At 43.3% G+C, this 22,355-nt stretch overlaps 1 protein-coding gene across 1 annotated transcript; it reads left to right on the forward strand.

Annotated features, from left to right (window-relative positions):
* The first annotated feature begins 67 nt into the window (after positions 1-67).
* Positions 68-22,142, forward strand: rtn1a (reticulon 1a). The gene is made up of 9 exons (XM_085441240.1): positions 68-487; positions 10,484-11,206; positions 11,558-12,232; positions 19,426-19,633; positions 19,749-19,887; positions 19,979-20,048; positions 20,374-20,420; positions 20,505-20,563; positions 21,279-22,142. The coding sequence occupies exons 1-9, from the start codon at positions 265-267 to the stop codon at positions 21,319-21,321; spliced, it is 2,187 nt and encodes a 728-aa protein (XP_085297366.1). The 5' UTR covers positions 68-264; the 3' UTR covers positions 21,322-22,142.
* The last annotated feature ends 213 nt before the right edge of the window (positions 22,143-22,355 follow it).

The raw sequence follows: 22,355 nt of genomic DNA on the forward strand, positions 1-22,355 counted from the left end.
CAGCGTCGGAGCAGTGAACTAAAACAATCAACCTCACTCCTTCTCCTTCTCCTCTCGCTCTCGACTGCACCGCCTCATCTGTGGCGTCCACAAACCCCGGTCTCAGCTGACAGACGCCAGCCAGGAGCCGCACTATTGTTGTTGTTGTTGTTGCGCGGTTTTCTCCGTCACACATCCTAGCGCAAACGATTACGGCAGAGAGAGAAGCGGCAGCAGCTTTGTGTAGCTAGTATAATATCATCTGTCCGACGACAGGAAAAAGGCATGTCTGCGCAGCCCGGTGAGGAGCTAGGCTCGGAGGGGAAGTGGTTTGGGGATGACTATGAGAGGAACGGCCTGTTTGGTAACACACAGAGCCGCTTCGGCGAGCTGCGCGAAGAATTGAAGCCGAGAGGCGGCGACGCGTTGGGCGACCTGGATCAACAATTTCATCCTTTCCAGGACGACGGGAAAAGGCCTCCCGTTGCTATGGAAACTGCATCTACAGGTAAAGCTTGCACTTATTGCCCTTAAATGCTTAAATATGTGACAGTTTATAATCAGTCTAGCCACGTTACGTGTCTTCTTTTTCAGAAGGTAACAGGACGATGTTACGGTGTGAATAAATACAGTGTGAGGGACGCAGGCGAGAGCATTTATCAGAGAATTAGCGTTACGACAGACGGCTTGTCTGTAAGCCCGGGATAAAACTTCCGAGCTCGAAAACAAAAACAAAGCCAAGAGGAAGCAACTTCAGTGATGCCGTAGGGGAAAAAATGGCAGACATATTTCCAAACTAAACGCGGCAACAGCCCTTTATAGTTATGAAACGTCATATAGCTCATGACCGAGTGGTTTTCCGCTCAGGAGACAAGAATCTGCTTGGATGAAGGCAATACCAAATAGCCTGTTGAACTCTGAATGGCCTGTTCATTACCATAACTACTGTATCATCTCGTACATGTGGGCTAGGTCTACATCTATATTAGAAATATTTGCTTGTTGAGAAGGTGAGGCTACAAATTACAGGCCTTAGCTTACAAAGCCAGTGTCTGGATAGAAAGAGAACAGCTTAATCCCTAAGCATAAGATTTCATTAGTCCAGTAACAAAACTAAAAATACAAAAAAGAATGGGTAACAGAGAGGACACGTTTATAACATAGATGAATAAACATGAAAGAACCTAATATAATGATAATAATAATAATAAGAAGAAGAACTCACGAACTAGATGAGTTTGGAAAGGTTTTGGGAACTTTAGGGGAGTTGTTGTCTGTCTTTTATATTTATGCGCGAGAGAGGGGTTACATGATGCATCCCAGTTTTTGTGTGCACCTCCGTGGATAGTGTCAGTGATGTCATCACATTGCTGGATGCTGGACTTTGTGATAAGATTAAGGCAGACCTTGGTTCTGGATCCGTCATCATTCTCCTTAGCACTGCTCATCTCAAGCTGCTATTTTTAATCCTTAACAGTGTTCACTGTTCACTTGGCGAGCAAAACTAGAGCCCTGCACTTTTATTCACCAATCCACTGAAAAATTCATGAGCTTGTGCTTTAAAAAAAAGAAGAAAAAAAAGAGCTGCCCAGTTTTTCTTCCTTGCTGCTCAGGTTTTTCACATTTCACTTGCTGCTGCTTCTGCAGCAGCTGCTCCAAAACAGAAAAGAAAACATCTAGCCACTGGTAAATCCTTTAAGGACAACAGCATAGCTGAATGCTTAAATTGGACTTAAATCCTTTGATGCACGGAGTTGTCCATGACAGTATCCAAATCTGAATTGTGCAGTAGGAAAACCGCTTGGAAAATTGACATAAAACACACAGAAACGCTGCTGAAGCGTTTAAAGCAAGTCAGTGTGACATTTTAAACTGGCTTGTCAGCATTTGTCCTCGTGTTCTAGAAGACGTAAACAGAGCACTTGCTCTACTTTTTGGCATTCTGTGCCAGACAGGCTCAAACATGGGTAGGTGCATGCAGACAAACACACACACACACACACACACTTTGTTTTGGTTCCTAAAAGAGGAAAAGAATAGCTTTGTGCTGTTCCTCGGACTCCCATTGAGCCGTATCCATACCAGTGAAGTAATCCACTTTGTCAGTTATGTTCTTGGTGGGAACAGTGCAGATCTCATCACATCTAGCAGGGCAGAGAGGACGTTTCACTCTTATGTAGTCATGTTATCGTCCAGTCTGATCTTTGTCAAAGACATTCACTCCTAAAAGTCCACTCATGCTTTTCTTTTTCTCTTCTCTGCGTTGCTGAAAAAATAGTTTTGAGGTTGGAATTTTTTTGGCTTTGAACAAAATGAGATTGGAAACCATATCTTTCTGCAGATAATCAATCCATGTCTGTTCTAAATCATGTTCACAGCTCTGATGTACCCACAGACCCCGATAATGCTGATTTCAGCCATATTAAATCACCACAGGGCAGAACCTTATCCTCGGATCGGATAACCTCTTTGATCTAAAAGTTTCCCATCCTATAAAAGTTTCAAGAGTCACGAGAAAAGGAAGGAGCGGAAGGAGCTCTGACCAGCTCTGATGTGCTGCGAGAACACAACAGTTGGGTTTGGTTGTTCTGTAGCAGATGGTGTTTCTGATAGCTTGGGCCTGAATTCTGCCAGTGAAGAAAAAAACTGAGCACATAAGATACACAAACAGTGACACTGCCTTTACTTTTTCATAACTCCTCCTGGTGCATCATTTTATCACAACCTGAAAAAGCATATCGGTCATAAGAAACTTTCTACTCCAATCCAGTGGCTGATGGGTGGATTAGACTCACGTTTTTCTCCTTTTAGCACAGATCAGTGACAAGGATGAGACAGCATATGTCTGGCTGGGACTTTTCCATATCTTTGAGATAGAAAAAGCACTTAGTGGACTGCATAAGCCAGCACAGTGCTTTTAGCCGTGAGAGCTGTTCCCAAGGGGAGGGGGGAGGGGGTAAGCAGTACAAGGTCTTTTCAGAGCAGATGATAAAGATGCAAGATAAAATAAGAAAGAAGGGGGCTTAATGGTTAGAGAGGTGAAGCTGTGATGACAAGGCTGGTGTTTCAAAAGGCTGGCGTGATGGGAAAGAGTAAAAATATGATAGACAACACTTTCCTTTAAGGTTAACTTTAACTTGGTATCTTATGGTCAGGAGTGTTTCTGCTGTTGCATGAGCCTTACATATCTTAATAATAGTTCATCTGTCCACCTTTTCTTCAGCAATCTTGATAACTCAGTCAAACTTGGTGGATGCAATGCTGAAGAGCCGAGCGAGTGCGTTGATGAACCTGAGGTTCAGTGCATAATTGCCCATATTCTGGCTGCAAGTTGCTGTCTGTTACCCATGCTTCCTGTATATTGACTGCTGACTACTCCATTCTGTGTGTAGGAGTGGCATCCACAATCGCCACGCTCTCCACGGCAATGTTTATATTCAATTAATGCATCCTTATGCCAGTCCTCTTTTCACAACCATAATTTTTAGCTTGTCTGTGTGTGACACGTTTAGGAGACATCTGTAAATTGTAGCTTTAAAGAATTAACCTGGGTTGCAGTCCTTCTGAGTTGGCACTAGTTTTAATAATGTGTAATCTGGATTTACAGTCTCCTGGACCTGTTACCTAATGCTGAGGCATATAAGGACAAATAAAGGTGTGGTAGACCAAACTCAAGAAGCTCTTTTGAAGAGGGACCATATAAAAGCATTAGTGCGCTCATTATATCAATAAGTCAACATTTTAGATCCCATGTGTTCACCCGGAAGGCAATTCAAAGCCAACATGTGAAACATGATGCCATGTATCTGATCTTACCAGCTCTCTAGCGCTGAGCAGAGAGTCCTGAGTAATCCCTGGGCATAGTGCGAAAGTGCTCTCGGGATTAGAATTACTATCAACAAAGGCACTCACAACGAGCATTGACCATTAGTTTTTTTTTGTGTGTGGGCGTGTAAATTATGGTAGTCTTTGTCAGCTTGCCTTCCTACCTGCATCCACACTTTTAAAAGCGAATTGCTGTTTAAAAGTCACGCTAAATTGACCCGATGAGAGCGGTGTGCAGACGCTCGGTCTGGATCCTCCCACATTCTCTCTATTCATCCATAAAGCTTCATCCAAGCAGGAAAGATAGAATCAATACACTGGAAGACAAGCACTGTATAACAGCTACATTCTAAATGGGGATAGATTTTATTTAAACTGCCTCTAAATGGATTTATTTTTGACAGAGGCTGCTGGAACAATAAAAATTGTCCTGGTGGCCTTAAGTGATTTTTTTTTAAACAGTGGTGGATTCACCAAACATTTCTTACAGTAATTGTATGCCCTTGTCATTTCGGATCAATGCAGCAGAGCACTTGAATCCATCTGCCCAGCTGCTCTCCTATCGACCTCAGCTCTCAGTATAGGCTGTTTTTGTGCTCCCCTTTTTTTCTTTTTCTTTACCATCATTAAAATGTGGTACTCAGTGATTGGTATTCATCTGCTTGTACATGAACTTAAATGTAATAGCCAGAGCTTTTAGAGCCAGAGACCATTACAACTTTAACTTCATTTAAACACTGATATACAAAAGACTCAATTTAGAAATCTATTATTATACCAGCTACCAGGAAATCATAGTGAACCCTAGAGTTATAATTTCAATCATCCACATCAATCACAAAAGGCAAATACTTAACTTTCTTCATAAAATACCACCAGTTAGTTAAATAAATTTACCAGCATGTAAACCACTTGTGCTCTGCTAACACACTTACAAAACCCAATAAAGGGAAACAGAAGAATAAAAACAAGTGAATAATATGCACTTCCATGTACTTTTGGCTTATTTAAATGTTTTGTGATTTTGACACATGCACATGTCTTTGGATATAGTCCATGTTTAGCATGTTTTTGTGCAGTTTTTGTCTTTCCGGTAAAGAAAGGACAACTTGTAGGAAGTTCAAGCCCCAAATGCACAGATGGGTTGAAAGAAGAGCACTGTAATAGAGCCATTTCCACAAGGTCATATGGTGAAAGAGAACACCTGAAAAGTAACACCATTGCTCATTGGGTCATGGGTGGAGTAATGGATTCCTAACAGAGCTGTGAAGTCAGAGATGCCTAAAGGAGAAGCTCAAATACACTATATGTTTTTGAAGAACTGCACTTTTGGGGGGGTTGGGATTTTACTTCCGTACACCACAACACTTGAACTCAAACAATAAAGATTATTTTAAGTGTAGACTGTCAGCTATAATTCAAAAGTATTGCCTTAACTGACGTTTGATACACAGTCCCCAATATTTAGAAGTTCAAAATGAATGGAACAAACTAAAAATTTTAACTGTAAAGATTGTTATTTATGCTTGGATAAAACTCTTTTTCAGTAAATGACTGGCTGGTGTCACATCACCACATGTTGTGTTTCCTCCCTTGATAAGCTTGTCGCTCTGCCTTAAGTTTGGTCTTCGGTAACTAAAAAACATTCTGTTGGGTTGAGATGAGGTGACTTGGTCAATGAAGAATATCTCATTTAGGGGTGGGCGATATAAACGATATACGATAGAAACTATATAAATTTGGCCAACGATAGAGATTTTGACTATACCGCTCTACCGCGATAGCGCATGTTGATGATGTCATCAAGCTGCACCTGTTTTGGTCAAAAGCATCGCAGCGGCTACAACCATTATCATCGGCAAATTGTGCCGCACCACAGTCATAGCAAAGAGATGAAGCACTTTTGAAATATGGGGAAAGCCAAAAACTGCGCTTCCTCCACTTCCGTAACATTGATTCATTAATGTTGAATTCTCTCGCAGCTGTTCTATTCCCATGTTGTTGCAGTATATTAATAACTAACCTCGTATTATGGATGAATAATCTCAGTTGTTCTCCTGACTGAAGTTTGGCCCATGTATAGCATCCTGCTATGCGATTGCATTTGTGCCTGACCACCAGAATCCCTCACGTTAACTTTTATCGAGTGGGAAAAAAAGTTGGCGTTCATCCTCCAGCTTCACTGTGCTAATGTTATGCTAACATAGCTGTGTCGCTAGCAATCACGTAGCACAACATTATATACCAGGTAGTCCAACTTCAGTAACCCTGCAAACGTCACTGCTGTTTAGTTTTCTGTCTTCATTTATGTTGGAAGTTGTAGCAGAGCTGTACGTTTTAATTAGTTTCAAAAATCTCTCAGAACATGGTATGAAATGTTTAGGTGGAAACTAGCGAGCTAACTTCCTGTTAACTTGTAACTTCGTTGAATGTATTAAATTCTGTTTTCATCGATGCCTGGATGTTAAACTTAATTGTTACACCTGGTAAAGCAGCAACGCTGATCATTTTATTAAAGATGAAAGAATTTAGACCGTTTTTAACTCTCAGTGTTCGTTTGACTTAGGGACCTGAAGCCCAGATTACTCCGCGAAGCTCCTCACTACGGCAGCCTTAATGCTCTGACAATCCATCAAGCAGTGCTGCTTACCAAAGTTTTTAAGTGCCTTATAGTGTGGAAAATACATTATACAGAAGAAAAGAATATATCGCAATATATATCATTACTGCACATGCTTCAAATTATACCGCGATATGCTTTGGGTATTTATCCATCTGAACTGTGAAGAGCTGTCAGATCAGTTTTGCAGCATTAGGCTGAATTTGAGCAGAGAGCACAGCCCTACACACTTCATAATTCATCCTACTGCCTCTTATCAGCAGTCACGTCATCAATAAACATTAGTGACCCGGTTACACTGGCAGCCATACATGTCCATACCATAACATTATCTCCACCATGACAGATGGTATGCTCCAGATTATGGGCTGTCTCTCAGTTTTTTCCATACAATTCTGCTCCCATTATTAAGGTAGAAGTTAATCTTGGTTCCATCTGAAAACAAATTCTCTCTCTTTTAGGTGTTTTCTTGCAAACTCTAATCTGGCCTCCTTCTTCTTGAGTATAACCAGTTTTCATCTTGTTGTATACGATTTGTATTTGCATTCATTTGCATCCACATCTCTTTGGACCTCATATTGAGAGTTCCAGTGATGCCAAATATAAGTTCCTGCTTAATTTGACAATTGTAATTCCTAAGCAGTTAATCCAGTACTTTAGTTAAAGCACTTGAATTACAGGTGAAACCCCATCTCCAATCACCTCTTGATTTAGTTTTTAAATCTCAAATCCTGTGGGCCGTACAGAGGCATAAATTCCCCCCAAAAAGTCATCATCCAAAGGCTTATGAAACTAACTGTATGACTGGGACTATTGAGGGTCTCTGTGTGCTCGGACAGTGCAGACAGACAGACTTATGCCAGAATGTCAGTCCAGCTTGTTCTACGGATCATGGAATCAGCAGCATGCCTTTTGACTCTTTCCTGCACTGCTGCCTGCAAGGAGTGAGGCACCATGATGCTCGAGTCTGTAGGCATGCTTTGTGGGGGGGAAAAGCGACATTTCTTTTTGCATCTCCTCATTTTCAAAGTTTCTTTTTTAATGCTTTTTCGTTTTTATTGCACACTGAATGACTGCCATATAGGCGGCTCAGTGCACCTTTATTTCCAGTGCTAATATATTCATGTTGCAACTCCAAACCCTTTTGATATCTGTGCTCACATTTGTGTGTTGCCTGATAATTAGGAGCCCATGCCTTGGTGTAGCACAGATTGTCAGGCTGCATTAGTTTCAGAGCTGCACTGGCTGCACAGAGGACAACAAAGGGACTGCCCATTCACAGCACTGCGCCATCCTTTCAGTGACATGATTATGTTGTGTGAGCTGAGAATTCCTCTGTTGTCTTTTCCAATCCTGTCCCAACTGCAGTAAGGCATTCGTTTCAGCCTTATGGGTTTTTTTCCCATTGTCTGGGTGCTATATCAGATCAGCAGATTCAAAATGCCCTCAATCTCCACCAAGTTTGTCAAGCGGCTGCTCAGAGCAGCTGCTCTCATGGCGGTTAAAGACAGAAATCGTGCCTCTTAATTGTTGAACGTGCTGTTGAACTGTATTTCCTGTGTTGTTATGTAAAAATGCTTGATATAGATGGAAGCAGTGGGGGTGTTGCCTACAATCAACAGGAGCATGAGCAGTTCCCAGTTTGGGAGATGACCTTGCTTCACAGTTTTTAGTGGCTTTAAGTGCTTCCCACTGCACAGCATTTGTACAGTGAATCAGTGAGTGTTAAGATTATGATGCTGTTGCCTGTGGGACGATTGATGGGACCTATACCATAGTAGTGGACTAAGAGGATTACATGTTGCTTCACTTTAGCAGTACATCAAGGGCATTCATGTTACTGAGCTGAATATGGCTCAACAGCAACCTATTGAAAAACGTGTTGACCTGCTTTGCTTTCCTTCCGTGCCACATCACGCTTTCCCCTGTATCTCAGTTTGTGTGTGTAGTGTTTATGTCCCTGTACTGCGGTATGATCTATTGTTAATGACTGAGGAAGCAGCAGTTGGAAGGACAGCCGAAGGAAAGGGTGGCGGGGCTTTTCAGAGGAAGCAAAGGGAGGGACGGGACGTCCTGACCTGTTGGGTCTTCTGTCAGTCAGTCTGCATCCTCCAGAGCTAACCCGAAGGCTGCTATTTAAAATCTTACCCCCTCATCCAGCCCAGCAGCTGGATCCAGCCTATTTATAGCCTCACCGCTGCCCTGGGAGAAGCAAGGCTGGAGAGCAGGGGGGAGGAGCTGGATTTGTGGAAGCATAAACTCTGATTTGTACACAGCATAATACAAATATTAACATTATATGGTATATAGTTTGTATTTTTGTGGGACTACTGTGATTGCTGATGTTCATTTTATACACATGTTGCACAACTAAAACTGGTATAGGGTGAACAGATTCCAACAAACTAAATGTGGGGCAAAGAGTAGGCATGTGTGGGACAAAGTGGAACAATACTAAAAAAGGGTAGGCTGAAACTGAAGAAATACACAAACTATCCAGACATGTTTGGTTAGGGATGTACCCATAGACCTGCAGATGTGTCTCTTTCAGCCATGTTTACTTTTATAAAGTAGAACCAATAAAAATGTCGGACATTGTCTCAATATGTGTGACAGGAGGATGAGATAAAAATGTTGCAGTTTTATATGAAGTGGGACTCTTTGTCAACTTAGACTGGGAAGTTTGACATGAATTCTTCAGTTGATCCAAATTTATTAAAAGTTTTGCCCCGTCCCCTGCCCTTCCCTGAGCCTGGTTCTGCTGGAGGGGAAAAAAAGGATCTTCTTCCTTCCTACTGCCACCACGTGCTGCTAATAGTAGGACATTTGATTGTTGGTCTTCGTCCTACCTTAAGGCAACTGTTGTCATTTGGCGCTATAAAAATAAAACTGAATTGAAATTAAAGTCAGGAAATGGAAATACTTGACTTGACCTTTGCTCCTGATCCTTAATGTTCTGACATTCCTTCCTGTTTTATGTGACATTATGTGTCATTGTTATGGGTGTTTATTAAAACCATATTAAATTAAATTATTAAAAAAATATTTAAAACATTTATGGAATATTAAAATACGTGAAAAACATCATGGTTGTGGGAAGCCAACAAGCCACTGCTTTAGCACTGGGAGTATCCTATCAGTAAGCAAACTTCATTACAATATAAACTAAAACACCGCATTAATGAAGCATGGACATTCAAATTTATAAAGTGAGTCAACTCCAACTACAGCTCATGTCTGACTTGAACTGACTCACCTGCTTAAGCAGTAGAAATAGAGGACAGGACTACACTCCTGTAATGGGAGGCTAAAATACTAAATTAAATAATCCTAATATAAGCAGAAGTTGCCCGTCAGGACATACCTCTGTATTGTTACTGCTTATCCATATCTTCATGGATCAGTCTTAATATACATTACAGTGACTAGAAGCAACTGATGAAAACCTTTCAGCTTACCACACAAGTGGATAAATCAGCCCAGTCCACAAAGGGACACACAGCACAGTCCAGAAAGACGGCAGGGAGTAGTCCTCACACCTGCCAGCAATCACCTGTTTACCACTTCAGTTTGCATTATGTGAGACTGGTTATTTTCCTGCCTGGTCCTCACCGTTCCTGTGCTGCATCATTAGCATGTGTGCATAAGCTCATTTTGATGACACTATTTTGTGAAGATGGAGAACTGGTGATTACAGAGTAGAAATGTGATTACAGAATACCCTTTGCTGGCATGATTTAGAACAGACTTTGGCTCCGACACTGTGTTTTTTGGGGGAGCCTGAACAATCCCCCTTTGTCCCTCGTCGGGTACAAGTACGCTCTGTTACCGCATCCCTCCTGATCTGCACAGACAGGCACCCAGTCTGACTGTGCTGCTTTCACAGCCCCTCTTTTTGGTAGCAGATCCAGCTGAAGCGCAGCCTTGTTTAACTGGATGTTTTCATTAATCAGACTGCTCAGGCACAGGCTGGTTTGATTCTGTGTGACACTTATCTGTCACCTAAGTTTCATGCCTCTCTCTCGCTCTTGCTTTCTGTCTGTCTGGTTGTTTTTGTAGATGATCCCATGTCTGGCCTGTTCAGGAAGCCTATGAATGATGATGGTGATGTCTACACTTCCCTGCTGTCCAATCAGACCTTCACAACGGGCCAGGAAGCCTCCTACCTGTCTGACGACCTGAAGCCCTCTAGCCACGCTTCAGGTTCTTCTTCCTTGGATCACTTCTCAAGTGACACCTACAGCTTCAGCTCCAAGATGACTTCCAGCCAAGCTAGTGATGCAGCAAAATCTCTGCTGGGCTCAGATAAGACAGAATCCTACAACTACATGGACATCAGCCACGGCGACGAGCGCCCTGACCAGCAACAGGGGGCTCTGCACAACCTGCTGGACAAAGGCTCAGCTGGACATGACTTATTGGGCAGCTACATTGATAAGAATCCCAGAAGAGATGAGGATGATGAGGATGAAGAAAATCTAGGTCCGGCACTGGGCTCGCATTCTTTCCCCTATGTTGAGGAGCCATCTGATGAGGAGCTGGGAGACTACCGTTCCTACCGAAACCTAGGCGACACGCCACAGACGGCCAGCCCGGTGAAGATCACTTTGACCGAGTCCCAGCCAACAACTACTAAGGCAGAGCCGCCGCCACACCCCCCCTCAGTCAATGCGTCTGAACGTGAAAGCGTCCTCAGTGTGGGCATACAGGGGGTCCCCACTGTCACGCTGTCAGAGCCAGAGGACGACAGCCCAGCCTCCACTCCCAGTGCTTCACCAACAAGTAGGCAAAGCACATAGTCACACACAAACACCTTTCACCTGTGCACTACATGGAAAAAAGTCTGTAGCTTGGTATATCAGCATCAATACACACACACACACACACACACACATTAGAATTACAGGTTAAGTTTTTTCTCTGTGGCTGGGGTGTGCAAATTACCATATTAATAGGAGAAAATGCTAACATTTAGCACTTGTAGACAGACTTTATTTGCTAAAAGAAAAGAGTTTTATTTATTCTTTCAAAAGTTATGTAATCTAGCTTTAAGTCATGTATGCACATACTGTGTGTCCAGATTTGCAAGGAAGACACTAATGCCTTCTTTTCTCTGGATTTTTTTGTGAGCAGAAAAAGATTTCCCCTCTCATGACATATTCAAGTCTGATGCAGTTTCCAAAAGCAGCCCAGGCACAAAGGGCAGTGGCAGGGACCATGATGGCAGCAGCGCAGAGTCTGGGGACTCTGAGATTGAGCTGGTGTCTGAGGAACCTCCTAAGGCCAGTAGCAACCCATTTGCCCAGCCACCTAAAAGCAAGGGCATGTTCAGCCAGCCTAACAACCCCTTTGACAGTCCCCCAGTTGCCAAGGGTGGTTTAGGCCTCGCTGGCAGTCACGCTCCACCCACAGCTTACAGCATACTGAGGGAAGAGAGGGAGGCAGAGCTTGACAGTGATCTCTTCATTGAGTCTGCGTCCGAAGAAAGCCCAAAGAGAGAGCAAGGCTTCAGTGGCCCCAAACAGGGAGTCAGCCCTCCCTCCCCCCTGGTTCCCACCACTGTCCCTCCCCGCAGTACCACTGAGGGGGCGCCCGTTGAGCCCCTGGTTTCAGAAAAGATCAAGAGCCCAGTGAAAAAGGAGGAGGATCGCCCTAGCAAACCAAAGCCCCCAACTGCGGCCGTGCCTCCCGAGGTGCGATCAGAAAAGCCCCACCAGGAAGACATGCACAAAATCACCAGCGAGGGCAAAGGAGACCTGGGAAAGCCTATTGCATCAACTTTCCTGGAGGGCTTTGATAAACAAAAAGGTGAGTCCTAAAACTGTTGCTGTTATATCTTCTTAGGTTTACACACAAACTTATAACTTATTTGTGATCTTTTATTTGTTGCTGTGCTCCCATCTTAAATACTAGCTGTCAGCTCATGGAACAAGTACTAATTTATCTGCTGGTGTTTATCATAGAAGCTACTTAATGGACTGCGTGTTTTGGCAATGATTTGTTGACAAGGCCGTGAAATAGCTGCTCAGTGTTTATCTCTGTACAAGGAGTGGGTGGGAAGGCTTGTGTTGCACTAGCCCCACAATTGGTTCCCCCTGGTGGTGTATAGAAGGAAAAACAGAGAAAGGATATGGTGCTTTAAAATGCAAGGCAACTGAAAATCAGCTACAGTTTCAGGCCTGTGACTCTAATGATGCAAATGATAAGAATTACAAATGTGCAGGAGGGGGTGGAGGGCTTCCAGCATCTTGACAACATCTGGCTTCACACATCAGCCTTCAGCCCCCTGAGATTAGATAAGTCAGACATGCCACTCACAGTGAGCAGTTAATGCTGGATAGCCTGCACCTTTTGATCTCAGCAGGGCTATTTTGATTTCTATTGGCTGTTCTGGCTGTCAGTGTAAACAGCGGGTTTACATAATCCTGTGATGTCAAAACTGGGGCACTCTCTTACTTAAGAGCTTTGAAGGAATCCTCTTGAATCCCCCATGTTTGTAGAGCAAATAAAATAACCTCTGATTTAGATTTTTTTTTGTCTGCGTTGGTTCCTCTGTGGCCTCTAAGAAAGCATGGGTTGTACCGACACCCTGGTTGAATCAGGTGAATAGCTGCATGTTTAAAATGTAAACTGACACATTTCATAACAGCTGAATGCATTTGTTTTACTTTGTTTACTGAGGCTAGAAGAAGGTTCTGGAAATGCTAGTAAAAAGCAGGTCAGGTCTTTTTTTATCTCCACCACTAGAGGGCATAGTGCACCTTTGTTATGTTAGGCTGTGTTGAAGGGGAGAAGATTTTGTTTGCATCAGTCCATGCACTTCCATACCAGTTGCCATAGCAACAGCGATGGGGGACCAGGTTAGCTTTTTCATTTCCTCTCCATGGGTATTGGCATGAAGGCCCGTCAAGCTTGTAGAGGAAGCAGAAGGTGTGAGGTGTGGCTGTCAGCGGGTGGAGGGGAGGAGGACTGAGGGGACAGGACTGGCAGCTTTGATGGGATTGAAAACTGGTATTAGCACATTGTTTTCTGTTCAACGTTGACACCACACAATGACTGTGCTCTTTAAGTTGCATTTTTACACATCCAACTTTGCTTTTTTCTGTCACATTTTCCAGCTTCATTTGCATTACAAATGTGTTCTGGAGAGGAAACCATAACACACAAACATCCCGAAGGCACTAAGCAAGGAGCATTGTGCTGTAAATGCACAGTGTCTCTTGTTATGAATTATTAAGAACAAGCACTTTGCCTCTTCATTTGCCAGTGAGTCATATTGGAAAAGGCTATTTTAATCTATGGCTACAATCATAAATTGTGTCATGTGCAAATAGAGAATAACGAATCTGGATGGTTGCCATATTTTTCAATGCTCATAAAATATTCCATTGCATCCTGTCTGGTGTGCAGCATGACATCAGACTATAGAATTCCCTTTTTTCTTCTTTATTTAAGGCTGCACAGCATGTGGTATGTGCTATATTTAATGCGCATATTGCAAATGATTCAAATACATATGATGCCACACTGGAGCTACGACAAAAGCAGCTTTCTAAACACCACGTGACCCTGCATCCACCTAATCCTTCCGTTGCTTTTACCCCCACTATTACAAATTAGATGCTCTGTTAGGACTTTTATTGTGAAAGGAAAGAAGCTTCGATTGTCACCACCCCCCAAAATCCCCGGGCTCTTAATCATTGCATGGATGATTTGCTGCAGCAGAAACTGTGGTGTGGTGTTTACAATTTACCCCCCTCCGCTCCATTCCCTCCACACAGACAGGCACATACGCACTTTCCCTTCTCCTTCTGTTTCTAGCCAGCACCGCTCCACAAGCATCAGTCTTTGTGCTCCGTGCGCCGGCAGCACCTTGGAAACCTTTCCTCCCTCCCTCCCTTCCTCCCTCTCTGTCGTCTCAGCCTCTCTCTCGCATCCTTTTTCGACTATTCATGCCTTTCTGGGATGAGTGAGTGAGTCGGTGCGACCGAAGAGCTAGGCAAAGAAGAAAACGGAGAGCAGAAAGAGAAAATCAAGAGAGAGAGAGAACAGGGACAGAAACTGATCACCAGCATGCAGGGAGCTGCAGACGTGACCAAGAAGGAATGCTCCTGGAGCAGTTGGAAAGGCCAGGGTACTGACGTGTTTACTGTGATTTGCTCATTTATTGTCTGTGCATACGTTGTGGCCGTGGAGGGGTAACATGGTTATTTCTGCATGTAGGTTAAACATTCATGTGTGTCACCCTTGCATGTGTGGTTTGCATGTTACATATTAGCTGTAAGCGTACGGGATTCAAACTGTGCCGTTTGCTGTTCCACCTTTCTCACGGACACGCCCTTATGACGGATCGTTTCTTGTTTCATGTCTGTGCATCTCACAAAAAAAAAGGAAAACAAAGGGAGGGGGAGGGGGGTGAGAGACGCTGCTTGGTGTTTTGGAAAATAACTGTATCCTCATCAGTGTGCTGGGAGCCATCTGTTTTGGGTGCATGGTAATATGGATGCTAGTGTCATGAACCAAGGCATATTGCTGTAATCACCCTCCCCGCTTTGCGACTGTGTAGGGAAGCTGGTTTATTATGGCGGATGCTCTGTTTTGTGTAACGAGGCAGTCACAGCATCCGAATGGCACTGACAGACTGTCTCCATGGTAACCAGGGCGCACCCAGTCCCATTACATCAGCCCTTTCTCTCTGGCCGCCATGGCACCTTGCAGAGACTGGGCCGGAGAAGAGCATCCTCCGGCCGTCTGTGCCAACAGCAAGGAAGAGCTTACAGAGGGGGCCGAGAGAGAAAATGGCGTCTTTTCCTCCACGCCGATTGTGGTTCATTATCTGTCGTCTTTTTAGGTCTAGTTAAGCCATAGAAACATGACAGACTGGTCTGTTTATTGTATCACAGCAGAGACCATAACAGTATCTGATTCAGGATGACAAAAACATCCTATTTGTTATTAATGTGCTGAGTCATTATACATTTAATTTGATCTACATCGATACCCCAGGCTGTGTAACATTATAGCCTGATGCGAACGATACACAGCATCAATATCGCATCAAATTAAGTCACCGCAGTCAGCACAACAAAGGATGAAAGTGAGCTGATTTATCTTCTCCTTTTAAATGCCTGTGCATCATCATTTTGAAGCTGTAGGCATTTTTGTGTAGTCATTCTCATTGCCATACAAAATACTGATTCACTGCCACCAAACTAATCAGGGTTGATCAAACTATGATGTAGGCTTGTCCAGGGGTGAGTCATGGATACATGATGTAATCAAAATAATAAAAAATGACAGGTATACAAAACAGCTTATGGGTTTTCTATTGCACACTGTTGGCCAAAATATATTCTCTCCACTGCGGATGCTTTTCTATCTGCTGCCACCTGGAGAATTTAACTTTATAAAGTCACAGAGTTTTTAAAATTAAGAACACTAGTGGCAGCTCTAAAACCAACTGTCAAGACTGTATTAGCTTTTCAAATATTATAATAATCTTTTTTTAATCTTACACTGGGCCTCAGTGCAGCCCCTTAGCTCACCTTTCAAGCCAACTTCCTTGTGATTGAATGCCCCTCACAGTTCGAAGGTTTGGACAGCAGATGTGTGGGGTTTGATATGACTCTGACATGACCACATCAGAAAGATCCCATCCCCTGTTTTTCTCATCATAAGAGTAGAAAAAAAATATCTAAAACTGAGAGTCAGCGCAATCTGAAGTCTGAGCTATTAGTTCAAACCTCACTCTTTGATATGTTGGTCTTGTTTGATATGAACACAGTGCATATATATATATATATATACATATATGGGTGTGGGTGTGTCTGCTTTCAGATAGTTTTAACAGTCTTAAGTTGTCATTGAGCTGTGTTAATATAGCATTAATATATTTATTTAACCAATATTAGAGAATAATAATGACCATGATGAGGTACCATCCCCAAGTCCAAATCACAGTGGCCGTGGTCCAAATCTTTCCCGACTCTCGGCTGTGAAAGATGGTTGCAACAGAAGTCTTGTTGCATGTTTTTTCCATCTGGCTGATGGCTCATTTCAGGCCACCAGGATGTCTTCAGTGATTTAATGAGGTCAGGCTAAACTAGTTCCACTACAGAAAAAGGGGGATGGGAAATCAAATTATTGGCACTGGTGTTAATCATTTTCTGTTTTGTTCTTTTTTGCTCAGTGTTTGTGTTCAATATCAGAGCAAATAATTATATCATCAGACTGGGCTGTCAGGCAGCATTTGTGCTTCCTGTGTACATTCAATCAGCTTCCCCCCGTCATCGCTGTACTTGGGATTTACATCGTGCTATCATACCTAAGGGTTTCCTTTATATGAATATCAGACTAAGCTGTTAAACAGGCTTTTGGTGAATGGGCTGCACTTGTGGTTCTACAGACCACTTAAAGTTTCTCATTCACCCATTCAAAAAAAAATGTGTAGGAGCCGAAGCTTTAGCATCTTAAGAGACACAATGTCTTTTGATCAATATGAATTCAAACACTAATTTTGCTCGTGATGTGGTTGTTAACTGTCGACTTATAATGTATAAGCCTTTTAAACACTCACTTCTCTTCATTATACACTGACACAGCCTTGTCCACCCATAAGCCTTCTATTTAACCTGCTATTGTCCTTTTGTGCTCCACAATAAAGGGAGTGGCTGTTCATATGTCGGGTGCAAAGACACATTATGTGCCGATGTCTCCCCAGATTCGGAGAAAATGAATCTCTCTCTGTTCCCAAAGGAACGTTCTTTCCCCTCCCTTCCTGTCTCTCCATCTCTCACTGAACGGTGGGGAGAAAATGGAGCATGGTAACTATGGTAACTGCATCAGGCAGGTGCTCAGCAGCGCCATGCCACCAAAGCGTTTTAATGGAGCAGTCTAGGAAGATTATTAGCTGTCGTAAGTCAAATCGTGCAGTTTTAAGCCTTTTGGTTCTTCCACTCTGATGTGCTGACTTTTAAATTAGTGGCTGGTTGACGTTCTTTGTCTCATCTCAGCTAGTCTGCGCTTAAAGTCTGAGCATAAAAGCACTCCAACAGAGAACGAGTGTGTGTTTGCATGTGTGTGTGTGTGTGTGTGCTGGATTGCAATGTGGTTCTTTGGCAACCGCACCCCATACACGTCCCTCTCCATCCCTCAGCCCCCATTCCTGCTCAGGCGAATGCTGATTTGCTGGTGTGGCTGTAGCCCCTCCCCTCCTGTGCAGGGGGGGGGGGGGGGGGGGACTCCCCTTTCACCGCTCTCCTTTTGTCCGTGGATAAAGCAACTGCCTCTTTCCCTGTTCAGCCATGGGAGCCGCAGGTCAGTACTCGCTTCTGCTGCAGCTAAAGCTTTTCAGTCTGCGTGCCATCTGTGCGGCGCATCACAGACCTCAGTCGCTGTTGCCTTGTCAACACCTGTCACCCGAGCAGAAATGTCTGTTGTTGATTTGTCTGCGCTACCTGTGCCTGCCCGTGTGTGTGTGTGTCTTTGTGTGTATTGAATGTGAGCATCTCCGTTCAAATCAGTAGCCACATGGAGAGCCGTGCCAGCAACAATGGATCGAATGGGGAGTGGTCCATGTGCAGCTGCTGTGACAATGAATGAGTCTTTGATTTCACAGTGGTGGTGTTGTTTGGGCTAGGTCTTGAGCATTTTTGTAATGTATTTTAGTTACTAAGAAGACAAGACATGCTGTTTCACAGTGTGGGAACAGTGTGTGACGGAGCTGAGACTCACTCAGTGACAATCGTTGTTCTTTCACATCCAGGTTTAGCCTCCCTCTTTGGCATCTACAGATGCCTTTTAGTGGAGAGTAAAGATGGCCGTCATCACTATGCTGCTCACAGCTAAAATTAGAGCGAGCAGGCAGGCAGGCGGACAGCACAGAGGAAGACACCCAAGAAACCCCAGCAGCGATCTTCTGTTCTTCGTGGGCACAATACCTTACATTAAACAGTTCTCCCTGCATGTCATCAAGGATTTAATGGCGTCCGTACTATAGTGGTTCTGTCTGGCTCGCAGTGGTAGCGGTGTGCTTGCAGTGGAGGGGCAGCCGGTTCAGCAGAGGTGAAAGGAGCAGCCGACAGTTCTCATGGAAACAAGCCCATGTTTCCAGCCGACTGCCAGAGGAGGACCCGTCGGCTGCTGGAGCTGTAATGGTACACTGAGCTAATCCTCAGTTATCACTTTGCTTTGCTAGTGGCTTTAAATTACAGGGCCCACCACCCAAAGAAGAACAGAAGGAAACCAGTGCAGCAAGACACATGACAGCCTGGCGGTATGTGTATATCCAAAATATTTCTTCCTGTATGAGGGAGCGTGCTTCACAGGAATCATTATGTTTTGCTGCATTAATGAGATCCTGATGCATCGTCATCCTTCATCATGATCCAGAGCTGCTGCTCTGACCAGATCACATTGAGCCATAATCTGTGAACTGCTGATAGTGCTTCTATTTCTGCTGCTGCGTTCAATGAGCTATATGTCAATCATTAATTCTGCACTGTGAGCAGGCAGTGCAGGTGTATCTGGAGTGTAACGTGCCCGATGGTATGTATGTTTGTATACGTATGAGACCCAACCAGATGCTCCTGATTTTAAGCACACGTCAGGTATAACAATGAAGCCCTCCGGCCTGGAGTGTCGCAACACAGATTGAAGCACTTGTTCAACTAGTCAGAGTCAGTTATTACCTTTGGAAAGGTCGCTCTATATATAGAGGTAAAGAAACTTAACCGGCACACCGTCACTGGGACACCTTCATTCTGCCTAACCTAATGAAAAGCTGGGTTATGAAGCTGGGTTAAAACAAGATAACGTGACAGCTCTCTGAGGACCCTGGGTTGTGAACAGCTTCCAGTAATTTGACCCAAATGTGTGGTGTGTAGACCGCTGCAGTCTAATCCAGTTTGTGAAACGTACATCTGTGGATACCAATTGAACCTAAAGAATGCTGGTTATGGATCCTAACACAGTTTACCTTTGTTCTGTCCTTCCCTCCCCAGCGATTGATCTGCTCTACTGGAGGAATGTGAAGCAGTCAGGGGCCGTGTTTAGCAGCGTGCTTCTGCTCCTCTTCTCCCTGACCCAGTTCAGTGTGGTCAGTGTCGGAGCTTACTTAGCCCTGGCTGCCCTCTCGGCCACCATCAGCTTCAGGATCTACAAGTCTGTACTGCAGGCTGTGCAGAAGACAGATGAGGGACATCCTTTCAAGTGAGTGGAAACAGTTGAAGAAAATGACCAGTTTGCATTAAACAGTCAGTGACATTCACATAATGGATGGCTGTGGACATGTATCACTTTTGTCTGCGCTCGTATATGTTACCAGGGCCTACCTGGAGATGGAAGTCGCTCTGTCTCAGGACCAGATTAGTAAATATGCTGACAAAATCCTGCTCTACACCAACACCTGTATGAAGGAGCTCCGCAGGCTGTTCCTTGTACAAGATCTGGTTGACTCTTTGAAGGTTTGCATCACATTTAAAAGAAGATCACTGTTTGCTTTTTAGCCCTGCTGAGAAGTCTGCTAGCTCTAACTTTAACTACACTTTGTTTCAGTTTGCTGTTCTGATGTGGCTCCTGACCTACGTAGGCGCTCTCTTCAACGGCCTGACACTGCTCATCCTAGGTGAGCTCATCCTGACTTTCAGGCACTGCTGTTGACTCACTCACACTCCATCTGAAGCCTAATAATCATCAGAATACAGAGCCTTATATATTGGGAACTAAACAGAAGTATGACATGTCAGTCACCATGAGAGAGCACCAAATGCATTTATTGGAGGCATGTACTGCTCTATTTCATGTATGTGTTTGCTTTTCCAGTTTACCTTAGATAAGGGAAGTGGTTGGGGTGTGCTTGGCCTCCTGTTGAAACAACTTTTTTCCTGTTTTTAACATATTTCCACTTCAGGTCAGAGTACTTTAACCATTATTTTTCTGTGCCTCTGCAGCTGTGGTCTCCATGTTCACCTTGCCTGTGGTCTATGAGAAACATCAGGTAGGAATGCACATCAACTCAAGTCAGCTAAGGTTTGGAAAAAACATTGCTCAACTTCTAAAAAGTCTTTTTTTTTGTTTTTAGGCACAAATTGATCAGTACGTGGGACTAATACGGACCCAGGTCAACTCTGTGGTGGGCAAGTGAGTGGCTGCCATTCAGTTATTTTATTTGAGGAACTTTTTTGCCAAAGAAAGGGGGGGGGGGGGGAAGTTTACAACTTACCAACTTTCATGTTTGTCTACTGCAAACAAATGAAGGAGAAGTACCTGCCATTTTCAGTGGTCACAGTCAGACTTCTCCAAAGTTGCTCAGTGTCCAGTATATAAGTGAACTTCTACTGGGCATCTTTCATATATTTATGCAACTCAGTGGTTCTCAAACTGTGGCATGGGCAAATGAGGAAAAACAAATATAGGTTTGCTGATGCTATTGCACATTTTATTTAACTAAAATTATCAGATACTATTGTTAATGATAAAAATATCAAAACTGTGGGATGTGAAAATACTAATTCTAACTGCTTAGCAAATTTACCTATTCTCCAGCCACTTTTGAAGAAATGAAAAGCCACAGATGTTTGCATTATGCCCAGGGTGTTTCTTTAAATAAACTCATCAACACCCCTCAAAAATCAAGGAGTTTTTAGGTTTGTAACTGCTTTTCATACCTAAATATGCACTTCCTGGACGCAGGTTGCTAATTTTAGTCAGACTCTACTTGCCGGGTCCATTGACTACCATAAAAAGAGAACACACAAAGTCATGCCCTCCTTAAATTAAAAAAAAAGAAAAAGAAAATCCAGCGTAAACATCTTGCTGTTAACATAAAAATTAAATTCCTGTTTTCTCTGTCAAGGATCCAGGCAAAGATCCCTGGAGCCAAGAGGAAGGAGGAGTAGACCCACGTGTCTCACCGAGAAGCTGACAGTCCAGTCCAGCTCGGAGTCAGGCCCACCGTTAAAGAGCCTGGTCGTCATCTGTGGGGCGTAGTGCTATGTCATCTTGGTGTTCTCTAAAAGCATCCACTGGAGAAGCCTTCACCTTGTCTATAGCAGTCTAATCACTAACACACACACAAACAGTCACACATATGCACATAATCCTGTTTCTAGGTAGACAAGTACACAACTCGAAGACAAAAAAAGAAACTGACTTTTTTTGTGTTGCTTATTATGAAGTGCATGAAGTCGAGCCTTGGGTAAATAATATTTGATATCTTTTGTGCAGTTTTTAAAAGTCACGCTACATTTTTTGCTTTGCAGTGCTTACCACAAACTGTACGGTTTGGCACAAAATGGCTAAACGCCCACAGACGTGCTCTGCTGCCAATGTTGAATACCGCTTCATGTTTCTGAGTTAGCAGATGGGGCTTCTCTCAGTATATGTCAATATATATAAATATCCAAAATGATTTCCTTTTGGTGTTTCCAAGCACAATAATTTAACGATATGCGTCTTAGATGTGGTAATTGTAGGGTTTTTGCTTTTGTATAACCATAAGGAACAATACCCACGCTCATATTTTAGGTACTATTGTACAACTTATGAAGACAAGGAGTATCTGGTGATATTTAGCTTGTTTGAATAACTGTCCAACTTTGTACTATGTTCAACTATACTCTGTAGTTCTTTAGACCCTGGACTCTTTAACTATTTGCACTCACAGTATGTATTTAATTACAAGAATAAGAAAAATAAATGTACCTTGGTGTAAAACTTCTCCAAAGCCACTTTACTGATGAGTTGACGTTCATAAGATGAAGTCGTGTTTCTGTGTGACACAACAGCTAAGTTTAAGGTGCTAACACTTAGAATGAGAGACTTGGAATGACGAGCTATAAATATAGGCCAATACATTCTGGCACCACCACACCTCTAATAGTAGGAGACAGGTGTGTGTCTGTGTGTGTGTGCTGACAAATTTAACTTCACT

This window comes from Copadichromis virginalis, linkage group LG19 (assembly GCF_057382275.1).
Source record: "Copadichromis virginalis isolate Kocher_CV1m ecotype Utaka linkage group LG19, C_Virginalis_male_GT1.1, whole genome shotgun sequence".
NCBI classification, from domain to species: Eukaryota; Metazoa; Chordata; class Actinopteri; order Cichliformes; family Cichlidae; genus Copadichromis; species Copadichromis virginalis.

Bases quoted from the DNA above. Each gene is read 5' to 3' on its own strand.
- rtn1a (XM_085441240.1), top strand. From the start codon at position 265: ATGTCTGCGCAGCCCGGTGAGGAGCTAGGCTCGGAGGGGAAGTGGTTT. The intron at 488-10,483 runs GTAAAGCTTGCA...TTGTTTTTGTAG, and splicing joins TATGGAAACTGCATCTACAG to ATGATCCCATGTCTGGCCTG. The intron at 20,049-20,373 runs GTGAGCTCATCC...GTGCCTCTGCAG, and splicing joins CCTGACACTGCTCATCCTAG to CTGTGGTCTCCATGTTCACC.